The following is a 21,623-nucleotide window of genomic DNA, read 5'->3' on the forward strand; positions in this document are numbered from 1 at the left end:
TAGATGCAGGAGGCTCAGAGATTGAGGTAATTCCCAAGGTCCACAGAGAGGAAGCCGCTCAGCCAAGATTCGGTCCCAGCTCTGCCTGGCTCTGAGCCTCACTTTTCAATGACAGGACCCCCTGATAAAGGGTCCCCGAAAGTCAGAGCCAAAACGGGCCTCAGGGGTCACATAAGCCAGCCTCCTAACTTTACAGATGGGAAAACTGAGGCCCCAAGAGGGAAAGGGTCATGTCCAAAGTCACACAGAGCCTCCTTTGCAAGTGCAAAATGTTTAACAAGGACCTCCCTGAGCTAGGTAGGTTGAGAATATGTGGGGTGAAAAGAGTTGTGTTTGCACCCCAGAATCACATTTAAGTTGTTAAGAATATGAAGGGTTAGGTAGCCAAAGCCCAGCAACAGATGGGCTCAACTAACCATCTATTAGCTACTTATTCAGGGAAAGTAAGACTTACCTTTTCTAGCCAATTACCCATAATGCTCACTGAGAACTAAGCTCCAGCCCCTACAGCCCAGTCCCCTCACCAACCCCTATATCCCTACCCATTTTCCAGCCTCTGCCTGAATTTCCACTTCTGTCCTCTCTTCCTGCCCAAATTCTTCATGATCTTTAAGGCCAAGCTTCAGTTAAACACACAGATTTAAGATATGGTTTCTGAAGATTGTGTGGCATAAAATAGATGAAAGATGAACAAAAGGGAGGGAGGAAAGGAGAGAGAGGGGAACAGGAAGATGGTAAGGGACTGTGAAAGAATGCATGGAATGGATGGATGGATAAATGGATGGGCAGAGAGATGGATGGATAAGTGGATGGATGGATGGATGGATGGATGGATAAGTGGATGGGCAGGTAGATGGGCGGATGGATGGGTGGATGGATGGATGGATGGATGGGCAGATGTATAGATGGATGGATGGGCAGGTAGATGGACAGATGGATGGATGGATGGATGGATGGATAGATGGATGGATGGATAAATAGATGAATTGGCAAGTGAGTGAGAAGATGGATGGATGGATGATTAAAAGGAAGGACAATGGATGGAAATAGAAGAATGGAAGGTGGATAGATAGTGGGTGGGTAGGTGAGTAAAGGATGGATGGAAAACAGAAAAAAGGCAGTCATCCCACCGATCCCAGGGTGGGCAAGCATCCTACAGGAGTTCTCCACTTAGCTGAACCTTGACGATGAATAGATGCTGAGCAAGAGAGAAAGTGAGAAAGGACATCCCATTCGCTCACCTGAGCAAAGACTCAGTGGCATGAAACACTGGTCTGAGGAAAGTGCAACACCTAAGCCTTGCCACAGAGCTGAACTGCCTGACGGAACTGAGAACAGAGGTCGGGGGATACACATGGAGCTGAGGATCGCAGACTTCATACTCACAACACTGGGGGGACCGAAGGTTCTACACACAGGAGTGACACTATCAGGTGTGTTTCACAAAGGCCCTTTCGGGGTCCACATGGAACATACTTTGGGAGAAGGGACAGAAAAGGGAAAACCAGGAGGATGTTGGCCTTGCCATCATCCAGGTAAGGGATGGGGTCGGCTCAGACCTCTCCTCTGGCAGGACGGCCCACACCATCACCTTGGACCACCAGGCTTTCCCCTTCTCAGCCTTCCCACTGCCTCTGGGAGGTGTGCCACCCCCCAGGAGAGCTTACTACAGTGCCTGAGGGGGCCGCGAAGTTTCTCTCACATAGTAGGTGCTTGGCATGTTAATTCACTGTAATTACTCCTGCCTGATGGGGGAGACACAGCCCTTGTCCTTGCGGGTGTCCAGTCTGATGGGGGAGGGCAAATGAGCGGAGAGCTTTCTCTACTCTCTGAGGGTAGCCCGGAGCCGAGGAACCACCAGGTGGGGTGGGTGGTTCATGGAAGACTTCTTGGAAAGGGTGCGTTTGACTTAGGTTTTGAAAGAAGGAAGAGCCCTGCATGGGTGGAGTGGGAAGAGGGCATTCCCAGGCAGGGGTGTGGCTGTGGGAACTCCAGTGCCCGGCGGTGAGTCGAGAGGAACGTCAGCACCTGAGCCGGAATGGCTGTGTCAGGAGTCCTGGGCTACGGGGCCAGCAGAACAAAGGGCAAGGGAGGGAAAGGACAGTGATTCCCCAGGAGTTCCAGCCTCATGAGTAGAAAGAATAGGCCCTCCACCAGACAGAGGCTGGGTAGCAATCTCAGTCTGCTGCTGCCCTCCCCCAGACGGAGCCATCCTGTGGGACTGGGGAAGGCCTGGGGCCTCCCAAATCAGTCAGACCAGGGTTCCAGGCAGGCCTCCCCCACTGACCAGCCATACGACCTTGGACCAGTCACTGCAGCCCTCCCAGCGAGTTTCTTATCCAATGAGCATAGCAGCTCCTACCTCGCAGGATTATTGAGAGGACTAGATTATTCATGGCGAGTGGCCAGCATGGTGCTTGGCACAGAGCAAACATTTGGCAGATAGTTCTCTTAAAGTCAACCCTAGAGTTTGACCAGTGGGGGGCAGGGGCTAAGCTCAAATGGAGAACAGGTGTCGAAACTCAGGCAAAGCCACAAAGAACAAAGAAGGGTCCAGGATAGTGCTGGGCAGTGGAGGGGCAAGAGGTGGGAGGCCTTGGGAGAGCTGCTGAGGCCAGCTGGCCCAGGTGATGAGCTGCTGAGTCTGTGAGGGCCCAGCCAGGGTGGAGTCTATGGGAATGGGCAAGCCCAGAAGCCCTGCCGGGGAAGAGTCAGCAGGACGGTTTAGGTGCGCGGGGAGAAGGTATGGGAGTTGCCGCGAGGCCCACTTCTGAGGATGGAGGCCCAGCACTGCCTCCCCTGCCTGGGAGACAAGGGGACAGAGAAGCAGCAGCTCAGGTGCTCCAATGAGGCCCCGAGGCCAAGGAAGCCCCACCGGCCACTCAACACCACCCAGAGCCTGCTTCTTTTCCTCCCAGCCCTGGCGATTGGTACAGCAGGGGCGCGCACGCGCGCACACACACACACACACACACATACCCCACACCATTTCTGTGTCACTCACTTCCAAAAGAGGGGGCTGGGTCAGCTTATGATAAAAGACACATGTATAATAAAACTGAAAATATCCAGCAAGGGTCGAAGGCAAATCAAAATTAGGTAATAGGGTACACTGATAAGCATGTTTTGGTTGCAAGCACAGGAACTTGAATTCGTTTCAAAAAGAGGCAATTCACGGACTCATTGTTCTCTCCCACTCTCCCCTCCTGCCCCAACACATGCATACAAACACACGCGTACACGCACACCCCCGGCCTTGATCTGCCTCCTGGCTTCCCTTCACAGGCCAGCCACCCCCATGAGGCTGCAACCACAGCTGAGGGGCCTTCAACTCACCCTTCAGCCTCACAGCCAGAGAGGCTCAGCTCAAATGTGACAAACCCCAGGGAGGGCCGGGAGGACTGATATAGCCAGTGGCCAGGATCTTATATGACCAACCCAGCAGGCGACCTGCCCTGTGTCCAGGCCCGAGAAAAAGGGATCTGGCATCAGAAGGAAGGCACACACTTGGCCCCAACTTTTACAAGCTAAGCAGGTACCCCAGTGTGTGTCCACCGCCAAACTGTATGGAAGAGACTGCTATCCCTGACACGTGTCTCTGCGTTTCCTGGCAGCCCAGACAAAAAGGGAAACATAACGGAATATGAAACTTCACTAAGAAGGAGGCATATCTGATTGTCCAGAGACACAAATGTCTTCTGAGTTCTGAGGTCTGAGAAGAATCTATCTTCAGAGATTCTAAGGGATGCGAAGAGGTTCTATTTACTGAGTCCCAATCTGTCAAGCACTATGCTAGACATTGCCACTGATACTTTCATTTAACCTTGCAAACCCCTTTGGGGAAGGTGTTACTGTGTCCATGTTGTAGACATAGAGAGGTAAAGGCAGGGAAGCTCCACTGGGCCTCAGTCCCCAATGTCCAAGCACCTCCCATGAATATGTAGGTGCCCCAAAGGTGCCAATGTGCTCCATAAAGCCAGGTACCCTGACCCTGGCAGCATGGCGACCTGCCTCCTGTAAGCACCAAGCTCTGGCCACTTCTCCTGGACACTTACTGGCCAGACTTTCAACTGTCAGCACCAGAGACCTCTGCCTGAGAGCCTTCTCTGGCCACCAGAGCCCATTCTGCCTGTGCACAGGGTAAGCTATAGTGCCGGAGAGTTAACACCACTCCCCTGCCTGAGAGCCCCCTCAACCTATCAGGACGGGAGGATAAATACCCCAGCTCCCTCGTCCTCTGGGAGGAATTCTGAGGTACTTATTCCTCACTGTCCCTAAGAATGACTCTACAGTGGCCCACAGGGTTCACTTGCTGGATCACACACCTCTTATTAGTTTCCTCTCCTTCCCTGTCCCACCCGCCCACTCCCTAATGGTGTTTCGTGAGACTCCACTCAAAAATACTTCCTGTACTTGAGTTCTTGTTTAAGGATCTGCTTCTGGAACCCAAACCAAGGCACCTGAGAAGGGAAATATATATATTATACAGAATATATTTTACTAATATATAAAATATATTATACACATTCTAATAACACAATAAATATTATAAATTGTACTGATATAAGGGATGTGTAGCACTTAACTTACAAATAAGAAGAAGAGTACTTTTTATTATAAATTCCACATAGTCCACTGATCTTTTTTTTTTTTTTTTTAAGATTTTATTTATTTATTTGAGACAGAGAGAATGAGAGAGAGAGAGCACATGAGAGGGGAGAGGGTCAGAGGGAGAAGCAGGCTCCTTGCTGAGCAGGGAGCCCGATGCGGGACTCGATCCAGGGACTCCAGGATCATGACCTGAGCCGAAGGCAGTCGCTTAACCAACTGAGCCACCCAGGCGCCCAGTCCATTGATCTTCATAGGATGCTTTCATTGATTTGATTTCAAGCTCTTGTGACCTGTAGTGGCAATCAACAAACAAGTAGAGTTCTGACATAAAGACTAGTTGAAATTTTTGTTTATGTTGAGGAGGAAGATCAAAGAGAAACAACATAGACATATGCCCTAACTTGAGCCATTCATCAATGACGTGAGTGACTTCTTTGCTGAACTGGATTGCAGACTTCAAATACAGAAAGCATATTTTCTTATAGTTTTTGCTATTAACAATGCAACAACTAGAGACATGACACACTTTTAAGATTAGTCTGCCTTATTTTTAACATTTTTCCTTAAAATATTTAAGTCTAGATTTTCTTAAGTCTAGACAATCAAGAAAACACAACAAATCTAGCCCTGGTTTGTAGCATTTACCATTTCCATGGTGTAAATACCCCAATGCCTCATCTAGGGGAGGAGAAGGAGAAGGAGGGGGAGGGGAGGGGCTGCAGTGGAAGAGCTTGGCCACCATAGGCGTAGGCACCACCCACCCTGAGCTCAGCACAAATCCTGACCCGGAGTAGCCCCTTGCAGCTGCAGACTGAGTTCACTTGGCTCCTGCAGGAACTCGCTCTCTCTGCAAACTTGATCAAGTCCAGCGAGGCCAGGGGTCTGCTCATCTGGAAGATCAACACAGAGGTGGCAGCCTCCCTGATAGCCTACCTACCAGTCATGCACCCTTAAACAGGTTGCTCAGCCTCCCTGAGCCTCAGTTTCCTCACCTGCAAAAGGGGATGAATATGGTGCAGGGACATAGCAAGGAGTCTTGGCAGAGAGCAGGCAGGAAGGAGACATTTGCTCCAACTCAGCCTTAGGAGGCAGGACACAACTGCCTGTCCCCAGCCTTGCTGCAAAAATCAAATGTAATAACGGGTCCTCTTCAGGTAGATACTAATACCCTAAATTCATAGAAGAAGGAACCGAAATTTAGAGGTGAAAGGATCAGCCAGGACACACTCCAGGTTCAACCCAAGGTTGAGCTCTTGCCTCCTTCCACTATTCCACATTACCTTCTGCGAGGGACTATAGTCTAACTTTAGGGTTTTTTTCCCTTCTGGTTATACTTTTGATTTGTGTAGTCATATTATTATCTAAATACAAAGCTAATTTAAAATATATTAGATGGTATCACAGGCTACAACACAGATGAACCCTAAGGACATTATGCTACGTGAAATAAGGAAAGGATTAATATTATATGATTCCACTCACAAAGTACCTAAACTAGTCAGAAGCATAGAAACAGAAAGTAGAAAGTTTGTTAGCAAAGGCTGGGACAAGGGAGAAAAGGGAATTGGGGTTTAATGAGTATAGAGCTTGGATCTGTTGTACAACATTGTGAATATATTTAACACTACTGAACTCTGTATTTAAAAATTATTAAAATTGTAAAAAAAATTTATTACATGGTAATATAAAATTGACAATCTAGGGTATTGGTCTGTGCAATCTGGTTTTTTTATTCTTTTTTTAAAAGTTATTTTAAGTAATCTCTACACCCAGTGTGGGGCCCAAATTCACAACCCTGAGATCAAGAGTTGCAGGCTCTCCCTACTGAGCCGGCCAGGCGCCCATGTTTTTAACTAGGAAGTTGATATGGTATTCAACAAATGAACTGATTTTATGGTTTTTAAATTTTTTATTTACTTTCTTTGTTCATATACACACAGACACAATTTTATGGATATGTATAAAAGTGAATGCACTCTTTTTTTTCTTTCCTATTTTCTTGGATCTCTTCTTTCCCTCTCCTATCCCCTACACCCACCTCAGCCTCGCACCCTACCCCCAAGGTAACCCATGTTAATAACATATGTACCCCTTAAGCGCTGTGAATTGTGCAAGACTGTTGAATCTCAGATCTGTACCTCTGAAACAAATAATGCAATATATGTTAAGAAAGAAAAAAAGAAGAAGAATGTAGCAGGAGGGGAAGAATGAAGTGGGGGAAATCAGAGGGGGAGAAGAACCATGAGAGACAATGGACTCTGAAAAACAAACTGAGGGTTCTAGAGGGGAGGGGGGTGGGAGGATGGGTTAGCCTGGTGATGGGTATTGAGGAGGGCACGTTCTGCATGGAGCACTGGGTGTTATGCACAAACAATGAATCATGGAACACTATATCTAAAACTAATGATGTAATGTATGGGGATTAACATAACAATAAAAAATTAAAAAAAAAAAGAAAAGAAAAGGCAAAAAGAAGAATATAAAATTTATCTACAAAAAAAAAATAAAAAAAAAAAAAACATATGTACCCTTTCATGTTTTTGATGCTCATATATACACACACACATATGCACTTACATAAATGGGGGGCTGGGTTTGTTTATTCACACAAGTGAGATCAATATACTACCTGTGTTTTTCTGCATCATGTGTTTATTTCCCTTTCCCCAATACCTTGAAGAATCTCTTCTTGCCACCCAACACAGCTCCAATTTATTGACTGTGGTGACTGCTTAATATTCCATAGTATGAGTAGACCCCTATTTCTCAGCTATACACTACTGATGGGTAGTCACTTGGTTTTCCTTTTTTGGTCACTGTAAATAATGCAGCAATAAATAGCCCTACACCTATGTCTTTTTGTTTCTATTTCTTTTTTCATTAAATAATGAAGCCCTTTGATCATTTGAAAATCATCTTGGATGTGTACTCACACATAATGAACCCAGAAAGGAGACTGAGAGAAGAAAAACTCTGGGGACAGAACAATAGATGAATGTGTTTGTTTTTTATATTTCTGTTTACGTTGTCACACTATTCATATGGCAGATAAAGGCTACCTGTTTTATGTGTAACGATCCTATAATCGTAGGACAGAAAGGGACATGGGGCCCCAGTGATGTGTCCACAGGGAGTCAAGCCAGAGATGGACTCTTTTACTAAACAGCTGACATCTTTGCTTTAACAACCCTGGACTGTTAGGGAAAGAGGGGTGCAGAGCTACATCCGCGCATGGCAGTGACCCCACAGCACATCAGGAGAAGGGCCACATAAAGGGCTCTACTGTCTTGGTGCATCAGCTCTTGCAAGACCGGGCTCCCACCCTCCCACAGCTCAGGAAGAAACTTGCTTTCTCTTCCATGCAGCTCATCAACCCCTACCATGGTGGCTGCCTTGTACCAACATGACAAGGGGCACGTGGAATCCAGAGAAGCCTGTCCTCAAGAAACTTGTTTCTGGGGCACCTGGGTGGCTCAGTCAGTTAAGCACCTGCCCTCTGCTCAAGTCATGATCTCAGAGTCCTGGGATCAAGCCCTACACCCCTGGCCCCTCCCCCTGCTCATGCGCATGCGCGCGCGCTCTCTCTAATAAATAAAATCTTAAAAAAAAAGAAAGAAAGAAACTTGTTTCTGATTCCATGGAAACCTGAAAGAGCAGAGGTCTGTAGCCCAAACCCAAGATCAGACTCCACAAATCCTTACTGAGTGTCCCAGAGGCGCTATGTGCTGAGAGTTGTGGGGACCAGCAAAACAAAAAGCTTCATTCGTGTTTATGTCTCAGGGAGCTGTCAGAAGGTCTTAAAACAACAACCCTCAGAGGTGGGAAGGCAAACACAAGAAATCAAATCTCAGACGCTAGGAGGGACACTGTGCTTTTTATAGCCCTCAGAAACAATGGGCCCAAAGAAGGCAAAACCTGACGAGCTTACCACTCATTTATTTACATCAGCAGATACAGTTTATGGGCTATCATTAATTCTCACTCCAGCCATTGTTTTAGTTCTTTATGCAATTATCTAAAACAATATTTCACAAACTTTGACACTAACTCAAGCATAAAGAATCTGAGGGTGTGTTCAAAATAAAGTTACAAGGAACATTCAGGAACACTCAACCTCCTCATCTCAGGTGCCGGGATCTTAGGAAATAGGAAAGGCCAGGCAAGAGCAAAATGCTGTCTGATTTGGGACTTGAATCTTAGCTTGGGGAATCCAAGCAACAAGACATTTCTGAATGGAAAAGCTAGTCCCCCTGATTGAAGGGGAAGCTCACATTTCTGCCTTGATATCATCTTTAAAAGGGGTTCATGTTTTGTTTCCACAGGATATGACAATGAAAGGGAGAAACATGCTTCCTGCTCTCAGGTAGTTTTACTAACTAGCTAGGAGACCCTAAAAAAGTTTTTTTTTTCCCTGAATTAGTTGAGCCCTCAGTTTCCCCATCAGTCAAGTGGAGACCTTTTTTTCCAGAAGATTCACCGATGGGCGATATGCACCTTGAAGATGTGGGCACGGACAGCTTTGTTAGGTAGAGGGCATTCTGCATCCTCTGCTCTGACCTCTTGTTAGTGAACAACTCATAAGCATGTGATCCAGCTCAGGAGTTTTTGCAACCCAGGCCAGGACTCTATCTCTGTGTGAGGGTCCTTCCATAAGGGCAGCTTTAGAAGTGACAGGTGAACTATCACCACTGCTATTCAACATAGTACTAGAAGTCCTAGCCACAGCAACCAGACAACAAAAAGAAATAAAAAGCATCCGAATCAGCAAAGAAGAAGTCAAACTCTCACTCTTTGCAGATGATATGATACTTTACATGGAAAACCCAAAAGACTCCACCCCAAAACTGCTAGAACTCATACAGGAATTCAGTAAAGTGGCAGGATATAAAATTAATGCACAGAAATCAGTTGCATTTCTATACACCAACAACAAGACAGAAGAAAGAGAAATTAAGGAGTCAATCCCATTTACAATTGCACCCAAAACTATAAGATACCTAGGAATAAATCTAACCAAAGAGGCAAAGAATCTGTACTCAGAAAACTATAAAATACTCATGAAAGAAATTGAGGAAGACACAAAGAAATGGAAAAACATTCCATGCTCGTGGATTGGAAGAACAAATATTGTGAAGATGTCAATGCTAACTAGAGCAATCTACACATTTAATGCAATCCCTATCAAAATACCATCAACTTTTTCCAAAGAAATGGAACAAATAATCCTAAAATTTCTATGGAACCAGAAAAGATCCCGAATAGACAGAGGAATGTTGAAAAAGAAGAGCAAAGCTGGTGGCATCACAATTCCGGACTTCAAGCTCTATTACAAAGCTGTAATCATCAAGACAGTATGGTACTGGCACAAAAACAGACACATAGATCAATGGAACAGAATAGAGAGCCCAGAAATGGACCCTCACTCTATGGTCAACTAATCTTCGACAAAGCAGGAAAGAATGTCCAATGGAAAAAAGACAGTCTCTTCAACAAATGGTTTTGGGAAAATAGGAGAGTCACATGCAGAAGAATGAAAGTGGACCATTTTCTTACACCACACACAAAAATAGACTCAAAATGGATGAAAGACCTAAATGTGAGACAGGAGTCCATCAAAATCCTAGAGAACACAGGCAGCAACTTCTTCGACCTCAGCCGCAGCAACTTCTTCCTAGAAACATCACCAAAGGCAAGGGAAGCAAGGGCAACAATGAACTATTGGGACTTCATCAAGATAAAAAGCTTTTGCACAGCAAAGGAAACAGTCAACAAAACCAAAAGACAACCGACAGAATGGGAGAAGATATTTGCAAATGACATATCAGATAAAGGGCTAGTATCCAAAATCTATAAAGAGCTTATCAAACTCAACACCCAAAGAACAAATAATCCAATCAAGAAATGGGCAGAAGACATGAACAGACATTTCTCCAAAGAAGACATCCAAATGGCCAACAGACATATGAAAAAATGCTCAACATCACTCAGCATCCGGGAAATACAAATCAAAACCACAATGAGGTATCACCTCACACCAGTCAGAATGGCTAAAATTAACAGGTCAGGAAACAACAGATGTTGGCAAGGATGTGGAGAAAGGGGAACCCTCCTACACTGTTGGTGGGAATGCAAGCTGGCGCAGCCACTCTGGGAAACAGTATGGAGTTTCCTCAGAAAGTTGAAAATAGAGCTACCATACAACCCAGCAATTGCACTACTGGGTATTTACCCCAAAGATACAAATGTAGTGATCCGAAGGGGTACGTGCACCGCAATGTTTATAGCACCAATGTCCACAATAGCAAAACTATGGAAAGAGCCCAGATGTCCATCAACAGATGAATGGATAAAGAAGATGTGGTATATATATACAATGGAATATTGTGCAGCCATCAAAAAAAACAAGATCTTGCCATTTGCAACGACGTGGATGGAACTAGAGGGTATTATGCTGAGCAAAATAAGTCAATCAGAGAAAGACATGTATCATATGATCTCACTGATATGAGGAATTCTTAATCTCAGGAAACAAACTGAGGGTTGCTGGAGTGGTGGGGGGTGGGAGGGATGGGGTAGCTGGGTGATAGACATTGGGGAGGGTATGTGCTATGGTGAGCGCTGTGAATTGTGTAAGACTGATGAATCACAGACCTGTACCTCTGAAACAAATAATATATTATATGTTAAAAAGAAAAGAAGATAGTAGGAAGGGAAAAATGAAGGGGGGGATATTGGAGGGGAAGATGAACCATGAAAGACTATGGACTCTGAAAAACAAACTGAGGGTTCTAGAGGGGAGGGGATGGGGGATGGGTTAGCCTGGTGTTGGGTATTGAAGAGGGCACATATTGAATGGAGCACTGGGTGTTATACGCAAACAATGAATCATGGAACACTACATCAAAAACTAATGATGTAATGTATGGTGATTAACATAACATAATAAAGTAAAATTTAAAAAATAAAAATAAAAGTGACAGGTGAATTAATTAACAACAGAGATTTTTAAAAGATAATACTCAAAGTTGGTGAGCAGGTTTTGAAATAGGCACTCTCGTTCCCTGCTGGTAAAATATGTAAATTGGTACCACTTCTCTTGAAATCAATTGGACAGTACAAGTCAAGACCCTTAAAACATTCATTATCTTCTCACCTAGTAATTATACTTCTGGGAATCAAGTCTAAGAAAATAATGCAAAATATTTATAAAAGCTTTATGCAGAACGATGTTATTGCTGTAATATTTTAATTGCAACAACAAAAAAAAACAGTGGAAACAGCATTGAAATGTATAACACTTTTAATAACACAAGGAAGTGTTTCTCTTAAAATATTAATAAAAACTGAATGCAAAATGATATAGTGTGATTGTAGATAGGTAGATAGATGATTAGATAGATAGATAGATAGATAGATAGATAGATAGATAGATATAGTTAGTTAGTTAGATAGATAGATGATAGACAGACCTGTAATATATATACATGAAAGAAACTCACCAAAATGTTATTAGTGGTTGCCTTTGGGTATTGGGATTTGGGGTTCAATCTGAATCATAACCTCACTTATGGCCCAGAAGACAGGATCGTTGACCATAAATAAGGAGACATGTTTGCTCAACAACCAAAAATAATCATGCATTACAGAGTGATGAATCAAGCTCAGCAGCCTTGAAAGATGAAAAATATTTTGCCATGTAAAGCAGGGACTTCGGAGGTTAAATGTGTCATTTATCACCACCCCTCTAAGCACCTCTAAAATTAGTGTTAATGGATAAAACCTGTATTGGATGAAGAGAACAGGAGAAGGGATTACAGTGACAAAATCTCGGAATCTAGAAAATAAATAAAAAAGTAATCTTGGTACTTTCCCAGGGAGAAGCCAAGAAGCAAGCAGATTCACACAGCAGGACCCTGGAAGCCTCTGGAATAGGAGCCACCAGGCACCTCTGAAGGTGGAGGGCAGGTGGGCTAGAAACAGGAGGATAAATGGGTCAAAAGTCTGTATAAAAAGCAGGGATACCTCCATAGCCCCTTTCTATCCCAACCTCACTTAATGCCAACCACTCCTCCTTTACCTCAGGAGAAACTGGAGGTGTACCCTGGAGAATTTACCAGAGGGACTAAACCCTGAGGGAGCAAGCACAGCTTGGGTAAGGGTGGGGTAATAAACTGACTTAAGTCAGATTAACAGACTGAAACACTCTCAGTCCCCTTCCTCCACATAGTTTCCTGAAAGTTGGTAGCTTTTCATAGGCCAGGCAGGAAATTAGAGGCATCCTTCCTGAGGAAGACCCTACCCAAGAGAAAAGCCTAAAGATACTGACATTTGAGGTCCCCCAATAAAAACAGCGTATTCACCAGATTATTCTATAGTGAGACTCAGCAGGGGAAAAACCCCCCTGCTGTACACATACACACTCACTTTCCAATCAGCTTCTTAGTGACTTACTCTTAAATATTAACCAAAGATCAAGAACCACAGACATTTGAGGGAAGCCTCTGGCATAAAGGACAGAGATAAGACAAACCAGGAAAAAGGCAGCTGAGAGGAAACAGAAATGATGATGGAAATGGAAGAATTGTTAAAGCCATGAAATATTGTGTCTTGAAACAAGAACAAGAGACTATTCTTTTAAAAAGTATCCAGAGTTACTAAAATGTATCCAATTTTTAAAAAACTAAATAATAAGATTGGATAGCAAAGTTTAGGAAAATCTCAGAAAGTCAAAAAAAAAAAAAGAGAGAGAGACAGAAGTCAGATGAAAAATAGAATGAAATACATAGGAAAAAGAAGAGTTCCAGAAAGAGAGAAAATGGAGGGGAGGAAATCATGAAATAAATAGAAAATTTCCTGGAAATTTTCTGAAGAACATGAATTTCTATGCTGAAAGATGCTGCCACGTGCCCAATCCAACAGATCCAACACAGCCACATGGAGGCAGAACATGTGATATTGTAGCCTGCTAGAGAGCAAGAGAAGAGCCTAAAAGCTCTGGGGGAAGGGGTAGGAATCGGATAGCATCCAATATCTAGAATCAAAACAGCATTAGACTTCTCAGTAGCAACACTGGAAACCAGGAAATAGTGACACAATACCTTCAAAGTGCTGAGGGAAAATTATTTGCAACCTGGAATTCCATACCCAGCCAAATTATCCATCAAGAATGGGAGTAGACTAATGATGTTTTCAGACATGAAAAGTCTACGCATCCTGTCTCAGGAAATTGCCAGAGGATGTGTTTCACTAAAATGAAGAGGGAAGAAAAGAAGAAGGGAGACAGACCCAGTGTGAACCACAGTCACACCTCTTACTATCTTGCATGACCTTTTCCAAGTTACTCAACCTCTGAATGGCAGGGTTGTCTCCATTCCAAAACAGGCCTGACCACACCCACAGGGTGGCTGTCAACACAGGGAAGCTCCTTCCCATCCTGTGTCCCACCTCCCACGCCCTTGCTAGTAGAGGGTTCTTCTAGGAAGACCCTACCAGGGCTTCTGAGCTTTGCTGTTTCCTGGACTCCTCGGCTGTGAGGTCCCAGGAGGTCCCTGGGAGACACCTTCAGCCCCCTCCCATTAGTTCAAGAACAGAGACCACACAGGTTTGCATCAACCAGAAAGTCAGCTTTATTAGCCCACCACCAGCGGAGGGGAAGGGGAGACAGATAGAAACCGCGCTGGGAGAACAGGGCCCTGGCCCAGGCCTTCAGGAGGTTGGGGCCGGCGGGTGGGCAGGAGGCTCTAGAAGAGGCAGCTCAGTGCTTGGAGCTCTGGCCCTGGTTGAAGCTGGATAAGCCCTGCTCCTTGAGGATGGGCCGGGTCTGGTGGCCAGAGGAGGAGGAGGAGGAGAAGACTGTGGGAGAGAGGGGAGGGAGTGAGAAGGGCATTGGGAGCTAAGAGGCCCCACACAGGGAGGGCTGGGGTCTCTGGGGCGCCCAGGACCCTCAGGAGCCTTACCATTGTGGGAAGAATAGGAATGGCTGGACGCTTGCTGGGAGGAAAGGCTGTGGGGAGAAAAGGCAAAGCGGTTAGATGTGCTGGGAGCGCAGAGGGGCTGGAGGGGGGTGGAGGGGGCTGGGCACTCACTGGGCGTCCTCGCCCTCCAGCAGGCGGCGGTAGGTGGCGATCTCCTGCTCCAGCCGTGTCTTCACGTCCAGCAGGATATTGTATTCGTGGTTCTGCTGCTCCATCTCGCAGCGCAGCTGGGACAGCTGCTCCTCCACGTTGCCGATCAGGTCCTGGATCTGGGCCAGCTGCATGCAGTAGCGGCCTTTGGTCTCCTCCAGGCTGCTCTCCAGGGATGCTTTCTGTGAGCGGGAGAAAGAAAGTCAACAGAGGTGGTCACTATTGTCCCCCCAGGCCTCTGGGCATGTTTCCTGAGAGGTATATGGATTGGGACTCCAACTGGGCTACTGGTGGGCCAGACAATGTGGAGGAAAGGTATTCCATTGTTCTGGGCCTTAATTTCTGTGTCTATATAATGGATATAATGATCCCTCCAGTCCCACTCCTGGAATAAGAGAGGCAGAACTGTCTTGTGGCAGTGTTAAGGGCCTGGTGGCCCTTACTGGGGACTTGGGGACTGGGGCTGGGCGGGGTCCTTCATACCATGCTGAGCTGGGACTGCAGGTCAATCTCCAGGCCCTGGAGCACCCTCCGGAGCTCGGTCACCTCACGGCGGCCGCTCTGCACCAGCTCGCTGTTAGAGGCCACTTCTTTGTTCAGTTCCTCGGTCTGCGAGAAGAATGAAGAGCAGGTGTGAGACGCTCCAGAGGTGCTCCCTGGCTGGGCAGTCCTGCAGGAGGGCTGAGGACCTGAGCCCCACCTTGCTCAGGAACCAGGCCTCCGCGTCTCTGCGGTTCTTCTCCGCCATCTGCTCGTACTGGTCGCGCATCTCGTTCAGGATGCGGCTCAGGTCCACGCCAGGGGCAGCGTCCATCTCCACACTGACGTCCCCGCCAGTCTGACCCCGCAGGGCAAGCATCTCCTAGGAAGGGATGGCGGGAGGTGGTCAGCTCAACCTGACCCCTTTCCTGGTTCCTGAACCAGCCTCTCGCAGCCAGGGGTCAGCAGCGGCCTCACCTCCTCGTGGTTCTTCTTCAGGTAGGCCAGCTCCTCCTTCAGGCCCTCGATCTGCATCTCCAGGTCGGTCCTGGCCAAGGTCAGCTCATCCAGCACCCGGCGCAGGCCGTTGATGTCGGCCTCCACGCTCTGGCGCAGGGTCAGCTCATGCTCATACCTGGCAGGACAGAGGTCGGGGCATCAGGCTCCACCTGGGAGGCTTCTGAGGCTCAAGACCAACGGTCCCACTGCTTGCCTCCTGCCCTCTGCCCTGCACGCAGCCCGCCACGGTGGTTGCTCACTTGGTCCTGAAGTCATCAGCTGCCAGCCTGGCATTGTCGATCTGCAGGATGGGCTGAGCGTTCTCGATGGTGGCAGCAATGATCTACAGAGAGGGTGGAAGGACAGGCCTGTTAGCCAAGACTCCACTGCTCAGGGGGGAAGAGCAGAGAGGGGAGAAAGGTAGCTCCCCAAACTTGAGGGTCTCCTAGCTGGCAGGTCAGGCCCTCCGGCCAGCCTGGGTGTCTTTTCCACCCAGCTCAGGGTGTGTGGAGGGATGCCCCCCAGTCTCCTGCTACCCCATCCTCCATCCCAGGCTGAGAGAAGTTGAGGGTACAATGCACACGGGCAGGGAATAAGAGAGTCAGGGCTCCAGTCCCAGCTCAGATACCTCAGTGCTGAAAAGGGACCCTCTGCCACCAATTCTGAGTGGCCTGTGTGGCCTCTCCCCCAAGGTGGGCTCAGTCTCCCTGTTTGTAAAATAAAGATGCTAGAAAGTGGTTTTCTAAGGGCCGCTGCAGCCATGACCTCTCTCAATGCTCTGCCCACCTGCGCCGCCCACCAGGCCCACACACCTTGCTCCGCAGCTCCTCGATGGTCTTGAAGTAGGGGCTGTAGTCCTTGGTCTCACTGGGCTGCTGCCTCTGGTACCAGTCGCGGATCTTCACCTCCAGGTCGGTGTTGGCCTCCTCCAGGGCGCGCACCTTGTCCAGGTAGGAGGCCAGGCGGTCGTTGAGGTTCTGCATGGTGAACTTCTCGTTGCCGGAGAGGAGGCTGCCATCGCCACCGCCGAAGCCCCCGCCGAAGCCAGCACCAAGGCCACCACCGTATCCTCCACCAAAGCAGCTACCCAGGCCCCCCCCGAAGCTGCTGCTGCTGCTGAAGCCGCCGCCATAGCCGCCCCCCAGGCCGCAGGCCCCCCCAGAGGAGTAGCGGGAGGTGGAGACCGACAGGCCCCCGTAGGCGCTGGGGGCCCGGCAGGAGCCTCCGGCCAGGACAGAGGACATGCGGCTGGAACCACCGCCGATGCCACAGGAGCCCTTCATGGAGCTGGAGGAGGTGAACTGGCGGCTGCAGGTGGTCATGGTAGAGGAGGGAGGTGAGTGAGCGAGCGAGCGAGTCAGCAGAGGAGAGAAAGGCGCTCAGGAAGGCTGGGAAGATGCTGGGGCTGCTCAAACCCCAGGAACCTTTTATAGGCACTGGGCAGGCGGGGCCTCCCAACTGCTGACTTGCGGGCTCCCCTGCGGATTTCGTCACTCCAGGTCCCGTCCAACTCCCCACTCCGGATCAGGATTATTCAGCCTGGGGTCGACTCACTTCACTGGGTGCCGCTTGAGTTCCCACCCAGCTCTGGGGGTGTGGGGCCGAGAGAAAAACACACACAAACGCGAGTCGGTCGTGACTCAGGCTGGGCGGCGGGAACCCGGCTCTCCGTTCCTGGAGCCTCAGGGGCCAGCGGGGCCTTGGCACAGGCAGGCTGTGGCAGCCGCGTCCCCAGGCAGTGAGTCAGCCCATGACGGACTCCCTGCCCCACGGGACAGCCTTGGCGGCAAAAGGCCGCAGCAATCGTGCCGGCCCGGGGCTGTCTCGGGCTGTGCGGTGGGGTCCTACGTGCCCGGCGCTGGACAGGAGAGCTGGGGTCGTCGTTTCACTCCGCTTTGTGCGCTCTGTGGCCTGAGAGCCCTTGCCTCCCCTCTCTGGGCCTCAGTTTCCCCTCAGCGAAGTGACAAAGGCTGGACTGGGTGATCTCGGAGTCCTTTCTCATTCTAAAAATTCTCCAACTCTCTTTCCCTTATTGGATCAATCCCAGTTTCAGAGGCTGCCTTTGAGCCCCCAGGGTCCTCAGAAGTGTTGGGTACCACGGACCCAGCATGTACCATTGAGCGTCCCACTCTGCCCCTTACAAGCCATGCAGCATAGGCAGTCAGTCTTGGGCCTCAGTTTTCTCATCTGTAAAAGGGGAGGACACACCACAGAAGAACATGCACACAGGACCACACTGGCAACTCCCCAACGGTGGCCCTGCCCCCAGGTTCCCCATCCTTCCTTTGCAGCCAGCTGCCCCCTCCTGCCTCCTCACACCCACCTCTGCACTCTGGCACCTCCCTCCCACAACCCTGCCCTCTCCTCTGTACCCTAATACTCCCACCTTTTGAGCAGTCCATCCCCAATGCATTGCCCTACTTAATCATGGATGCCCACCATAAACTGCAGTGGGAGGGAGTCCCCCCCCCGCCAGTAGTGCCATGTGTGACCCCTGACCCCACCAGGGACCCCCGAGTTCCCACACTGGATCCAGGGCTCCATTCCCAAGTTTTCTTTTGAGGATCCACAGATTCCAGGCTGGTCGTTCAGTGGACGAGAGGGTCATTGTATACCATGCTGGGGTATTGTCTGAAGTGCTCTATGTGTACCACACAATTCCATGAGGGGCAATATTCCTGCCACAGATTCATAGATGAGGCAGCTGGGAGGTTAAGGGGGCTTCCCAAGACCCCAGTCAAGGGGGAGCTGAGGTTTGGACCCCTGCCTGTCTGCTTGTTCAGTCCGAGCCCTTCCCATCATCCTGAGCCACCTCTCTCTCTATGTGTCGCCAATATGCATGATTGTCCTGAATTAGCCCTGTGAAGTGGGGAGGAGAGAGGGAGAACCAGAGAGAGGGGGTGATTCGCCCAAAGTCATTCGGCTTTAAGAACCCCGGGCTCAGGATATCTCCACTCACCCATGATGCTTTGCAGGCTGGGACCAGGTAAGTCCATTCTCATTTACCTCCCCACAGTGCCTGGAGTGAGCTTTGCCCACGGTGGGCATGACCTTGGCGGGAAGGCTGGAGGCAGGATTGGGGGGTGGGGATCTAAATCCCAAAACAGAAGCGTCCTCAGTCAGGGTGCTCTGGAGGGTGACCCACAGAACTGGCCACTGTCCTTGCTCTAAAGTGCCTCTGTGGGCTTGCCTCAGCCCGGGCGCTGCTGGGTGATACTACGGGAACCGAGGCACAGGAAATTCTGTCTCAGCACATCGCGCCCTGCCAGTCATTCAGCTTGTAGGAACAGGGCCCAGCGGTCTGAGCAGAGCTGGTGCCCCACACACACCTCCAGGGCCAGGTTTGGGACACAGAACCCGATACTCCCCTTCCCAGCCCCCAAAATGGGCCAAATGGGTCCTAGAATCTTGGACAAAACCCCTGCCATCCCAGGTGTCAAGACCTGGAGTTCAGGTCCAACCACAGACTCATCACCCTCAGAACGAAAAATGACCTTTGAGGCCACCAAAGGCAACCAAGCCCCAAGCAGAGAGAGTGAAAGACTTGTCCCAGGTTAAATAGCACAGAAACGGGAGCAGCAACTTGAACCCGACTCCGGCACAGCTCCTGAGGTTCACACGGACTATCCCCGGGGTCTCTGGGAGCTCCTCCCTCTCTGCCTCAGCACGCTCTCCACCTCCCTCCCTTCCGATTGGAGCCCTGCCCCTTCCACCGCTCCTGGAGTCCGGGTGGCATTACGCACAGGCCCAGCACTGATGGCTGGGGATCCACGTGGGCTCAGAAGCTACAGGAAGTTGCCGACCAACCCATCAAACCACTCAGACAACACCGCAGACCCAGCACCCACCGTGTGCCTGGCACCCAGGGCATGGGGGGCGGGGAAGATGATGACACAGTCTCTGACCTTGGAACCCACCATGTGACCCTGGAGAGAAAGCTGAGGCCGGGAATAGAGCACTGTGTGGCAGGAAACCCCGGTGTGCTTGGCCCACGGAACACAGCTGGATAAGCGTTCCCCGACCCTGAGGCTCAACAGGAAAGGAGGGAGACCCTGAGGCTCAGCAGGAAAGGAAGGAGTAATCGGGAGAGGCTCCGGCTGGGCCTCAGAAGATCTGAGCCGGCAGAGAAGGAGCAGGGGGCATTTATTCCATGCCAGAGAGGCGAGCCTGCCCAGGGTTGCTGAGAGCCAGGATCACTAGGTCTGCGGGCACAGGGACTCCCACCAAACTGGCAGCCCTCCGGGCTGTGGGTTCTTTCCCCCACCCGGGCCTCTTTCCTCTCTCCTTCACCCGCCCCATCTCAGATGTGAGGTCATCTCATACCTGAGTTGGCTGGGAACTATTACAGGCAGGCCTCAACATGCAGTGATTCCCCAACCTGACTGATCACCAGGATCCCCATACCGATTCCCGACCTGCTCTGACCCACTGTTTCAGCATTGCCCCGGACAAGCCTAATGGTGGGGACATTTTACAAGCTCCAAGGGAATTCTGCTGACCAGCCAGGCTGGGAAGCAGGAGGCAGCCTGGGGGGAGGAGGGAAAGAGGGGGAGGCCCTAAGGAGACTGAGGGGAGAGAGGGGGCTGCTGCAGGGTCCCCAGCCCATGGGGCTTCGGGGCAGGGTGAAGAAAGAGAAGATCCCCAATGAGCCAGGACAGAGCGGCAAGCAGGAGCCAGATCTGGGCTGGACACTCAGATACAAAAAACCAAGCAGAGAGGCCCTCAGGGCATACTTATGGACAACCCCAGTACTGTGTGGCCAGGCCATGATGGGGCTCAGGGGGCCTGCAGGGAGGGGGCAGGCTCCCTGGGAGTGAACAAGTGTCCCCAGTCCGGGCTCTGGCCCCACGATCGGCCCCAGGATCTGGGTAAATCTGTGAGTGCCAGATGGCAGGTGGTCCTGTCAACTCCCCCCGTGTTTCATGCCCCCCTTCCAAAGGTGGGGGCTATCACAGCCCATCACACTGGTCTGCACAACCAAGGGGCCCTCAGGGGAAACTGTTCCCTCAGGGGGACCCTCAGCGGAACCAGATCGAGCTCGGTCACAGTCCCTCTGTTCTCCTCAACCTCCCACCCACCCTGCATAAGGACAGCAGGAGTATTGTCAGCCCCACCACCTCTAAACTGAGGTCCTCCAGGGTCCCTCCAGGCCAGGGCATGTGTCTCCTTGCGCCCAGGCCCAGTGCGGAAGCACAGAGTGACACCGTGTCCTGGACAGAGTGTTACTGCCACATGGTCTCCTTGCAGAAGGCGCTGCGGGCTCGCACTGTCAGGGTGTGGGCGTGGCAGAGGAAGAGTCACAGGGTCTGGCTGCAGCTGGCCCTGGGCCTGGAAATCAGGTGTGTGTGTCCATCACATGAGAGTGGGTAAGGCCGCACTGAGGGCGGTTACAGACCTCACTGATGGGGGTGAAATATTTCATGCAGGGCGATGGGTGGATGTGGATGAACTGTGGAGTCCCACAGCTGGGTCCCCCAGTCCAGCCACAGGCACACGTCCCCAGCAGCCTGGGTTGGCTCAGGGTGCCTGGACAAAAAAATTCCAGCCACCAAAATTCCCCACACCATCCCCAAGGGTCCCCAAGGGGACTACAGGTCTCAGCCCCCAGTCACTCCTTCCTGTGGCCCTACCTGCCCAGGTGTGGCTGAGCATTCCTAGAAAGAGTGGGGCTTCCACTCTCTGGACCCAGGACCATCCCCTGGGGACCCCCATCGTCCTGAGCCCCACCTTGAGCCACTTTGTGGACAAGGGCTTCTTCCCCAGCAGAATGGCGCAGTCCAGGGCTATCTCTGACCACTCCCCCACTGTGACCCCTCCCCACTCAACCCATCAGTAGGGGTGGGCCCCCAGAATCTGCAGGGAGAGAAGGCCTCTGCCTGGGAGCCTGGGGCAGGGCAGGAGGTGGGGGCT

At 50.0% G+C, this 21,623-nt stretch overlaps 1 protein-coding gene across 4 annotated transcripts; it reads right to left on the reverse strand.

Moving 5' to 3' along the window:
- Positions 1–14,692: 14,692 nt before the first annotated feature.
- On the reverse strand, positions 14,693–17,083 carry KRT16 (keratin 16). Of its 4 annotated transcripts, none has more exons than XM_032396535.1 (7): positions 16,902–17,035; positions 16,526–16,817; positions 15,974–16,056; positions 15,693–15,849; positions 15,436–15,597; positions 15,219–15,344; positions 14,693–14,917 (listed from the first exon to the last, which is right to left on the reverse strand). In XM_032396535.1, exons 1-7 carry the CDS (start codon positions 17,033–17,035, stop codon positions 14,693–14,695), a joined length of 1,179 nt encoding a protein of 392 aa, XP_032252426.1. The 4 variants fall into 4 exon arrangements, with proteins under 4 accessions (XP_032252426.1, XP_032252425.1, XP_032252424.1 ...); XM_032396534.1 differs by having other exon boundaries at positions 16,526–16,826; XM_032396533.1 differs by having other exon boundaries at positions 16,526–16,829.
- Between the last annotated feature and the right edge of the window lie 4,540 nt (positions 17,084–21,623).

The sequence above is a fragment of the Phoca vitulina genome, unplaced genomic scaffold (genome assembly GCF_004348235.1).
Source record: "Phoca vitulina isolate PV1807 unplaced genomic scaffold, GSC_HSeal_1.0 scaffold92, whole genome shotgun sequence".
NCBI classification, from domain to species: Eukaryota; Metazoa; Chordata; class Mammalia; order Carnivora; family Phocidae; genus Phoca; species Phoca vitulina.

Bases quoted from the DNA above. Each gene is read 5' to 3' on its own strand.
- KRT16 (XM_032396532.1), bottom strand. From the start codon at position 17,035: ATGACCACCTGCAGCCGCCAGTTCACCTCCTCCAGCTCCATGAAGGGC. The intron at 15,850-15,973 runs GTGAGCAACCAC...CTGTCCTGCCAG, and splicing joins GCTGATGACTTCAGGACCAA to GTATGAGCATGAGCTGACCC. The intron at 14,918-15,218 runs GTATGAAGGACC...TCCCGCTCACAG, and splicing joins TGCAGTCCCAGCTCAGCATG to AAAGCATCCCTGGAGAGCAG.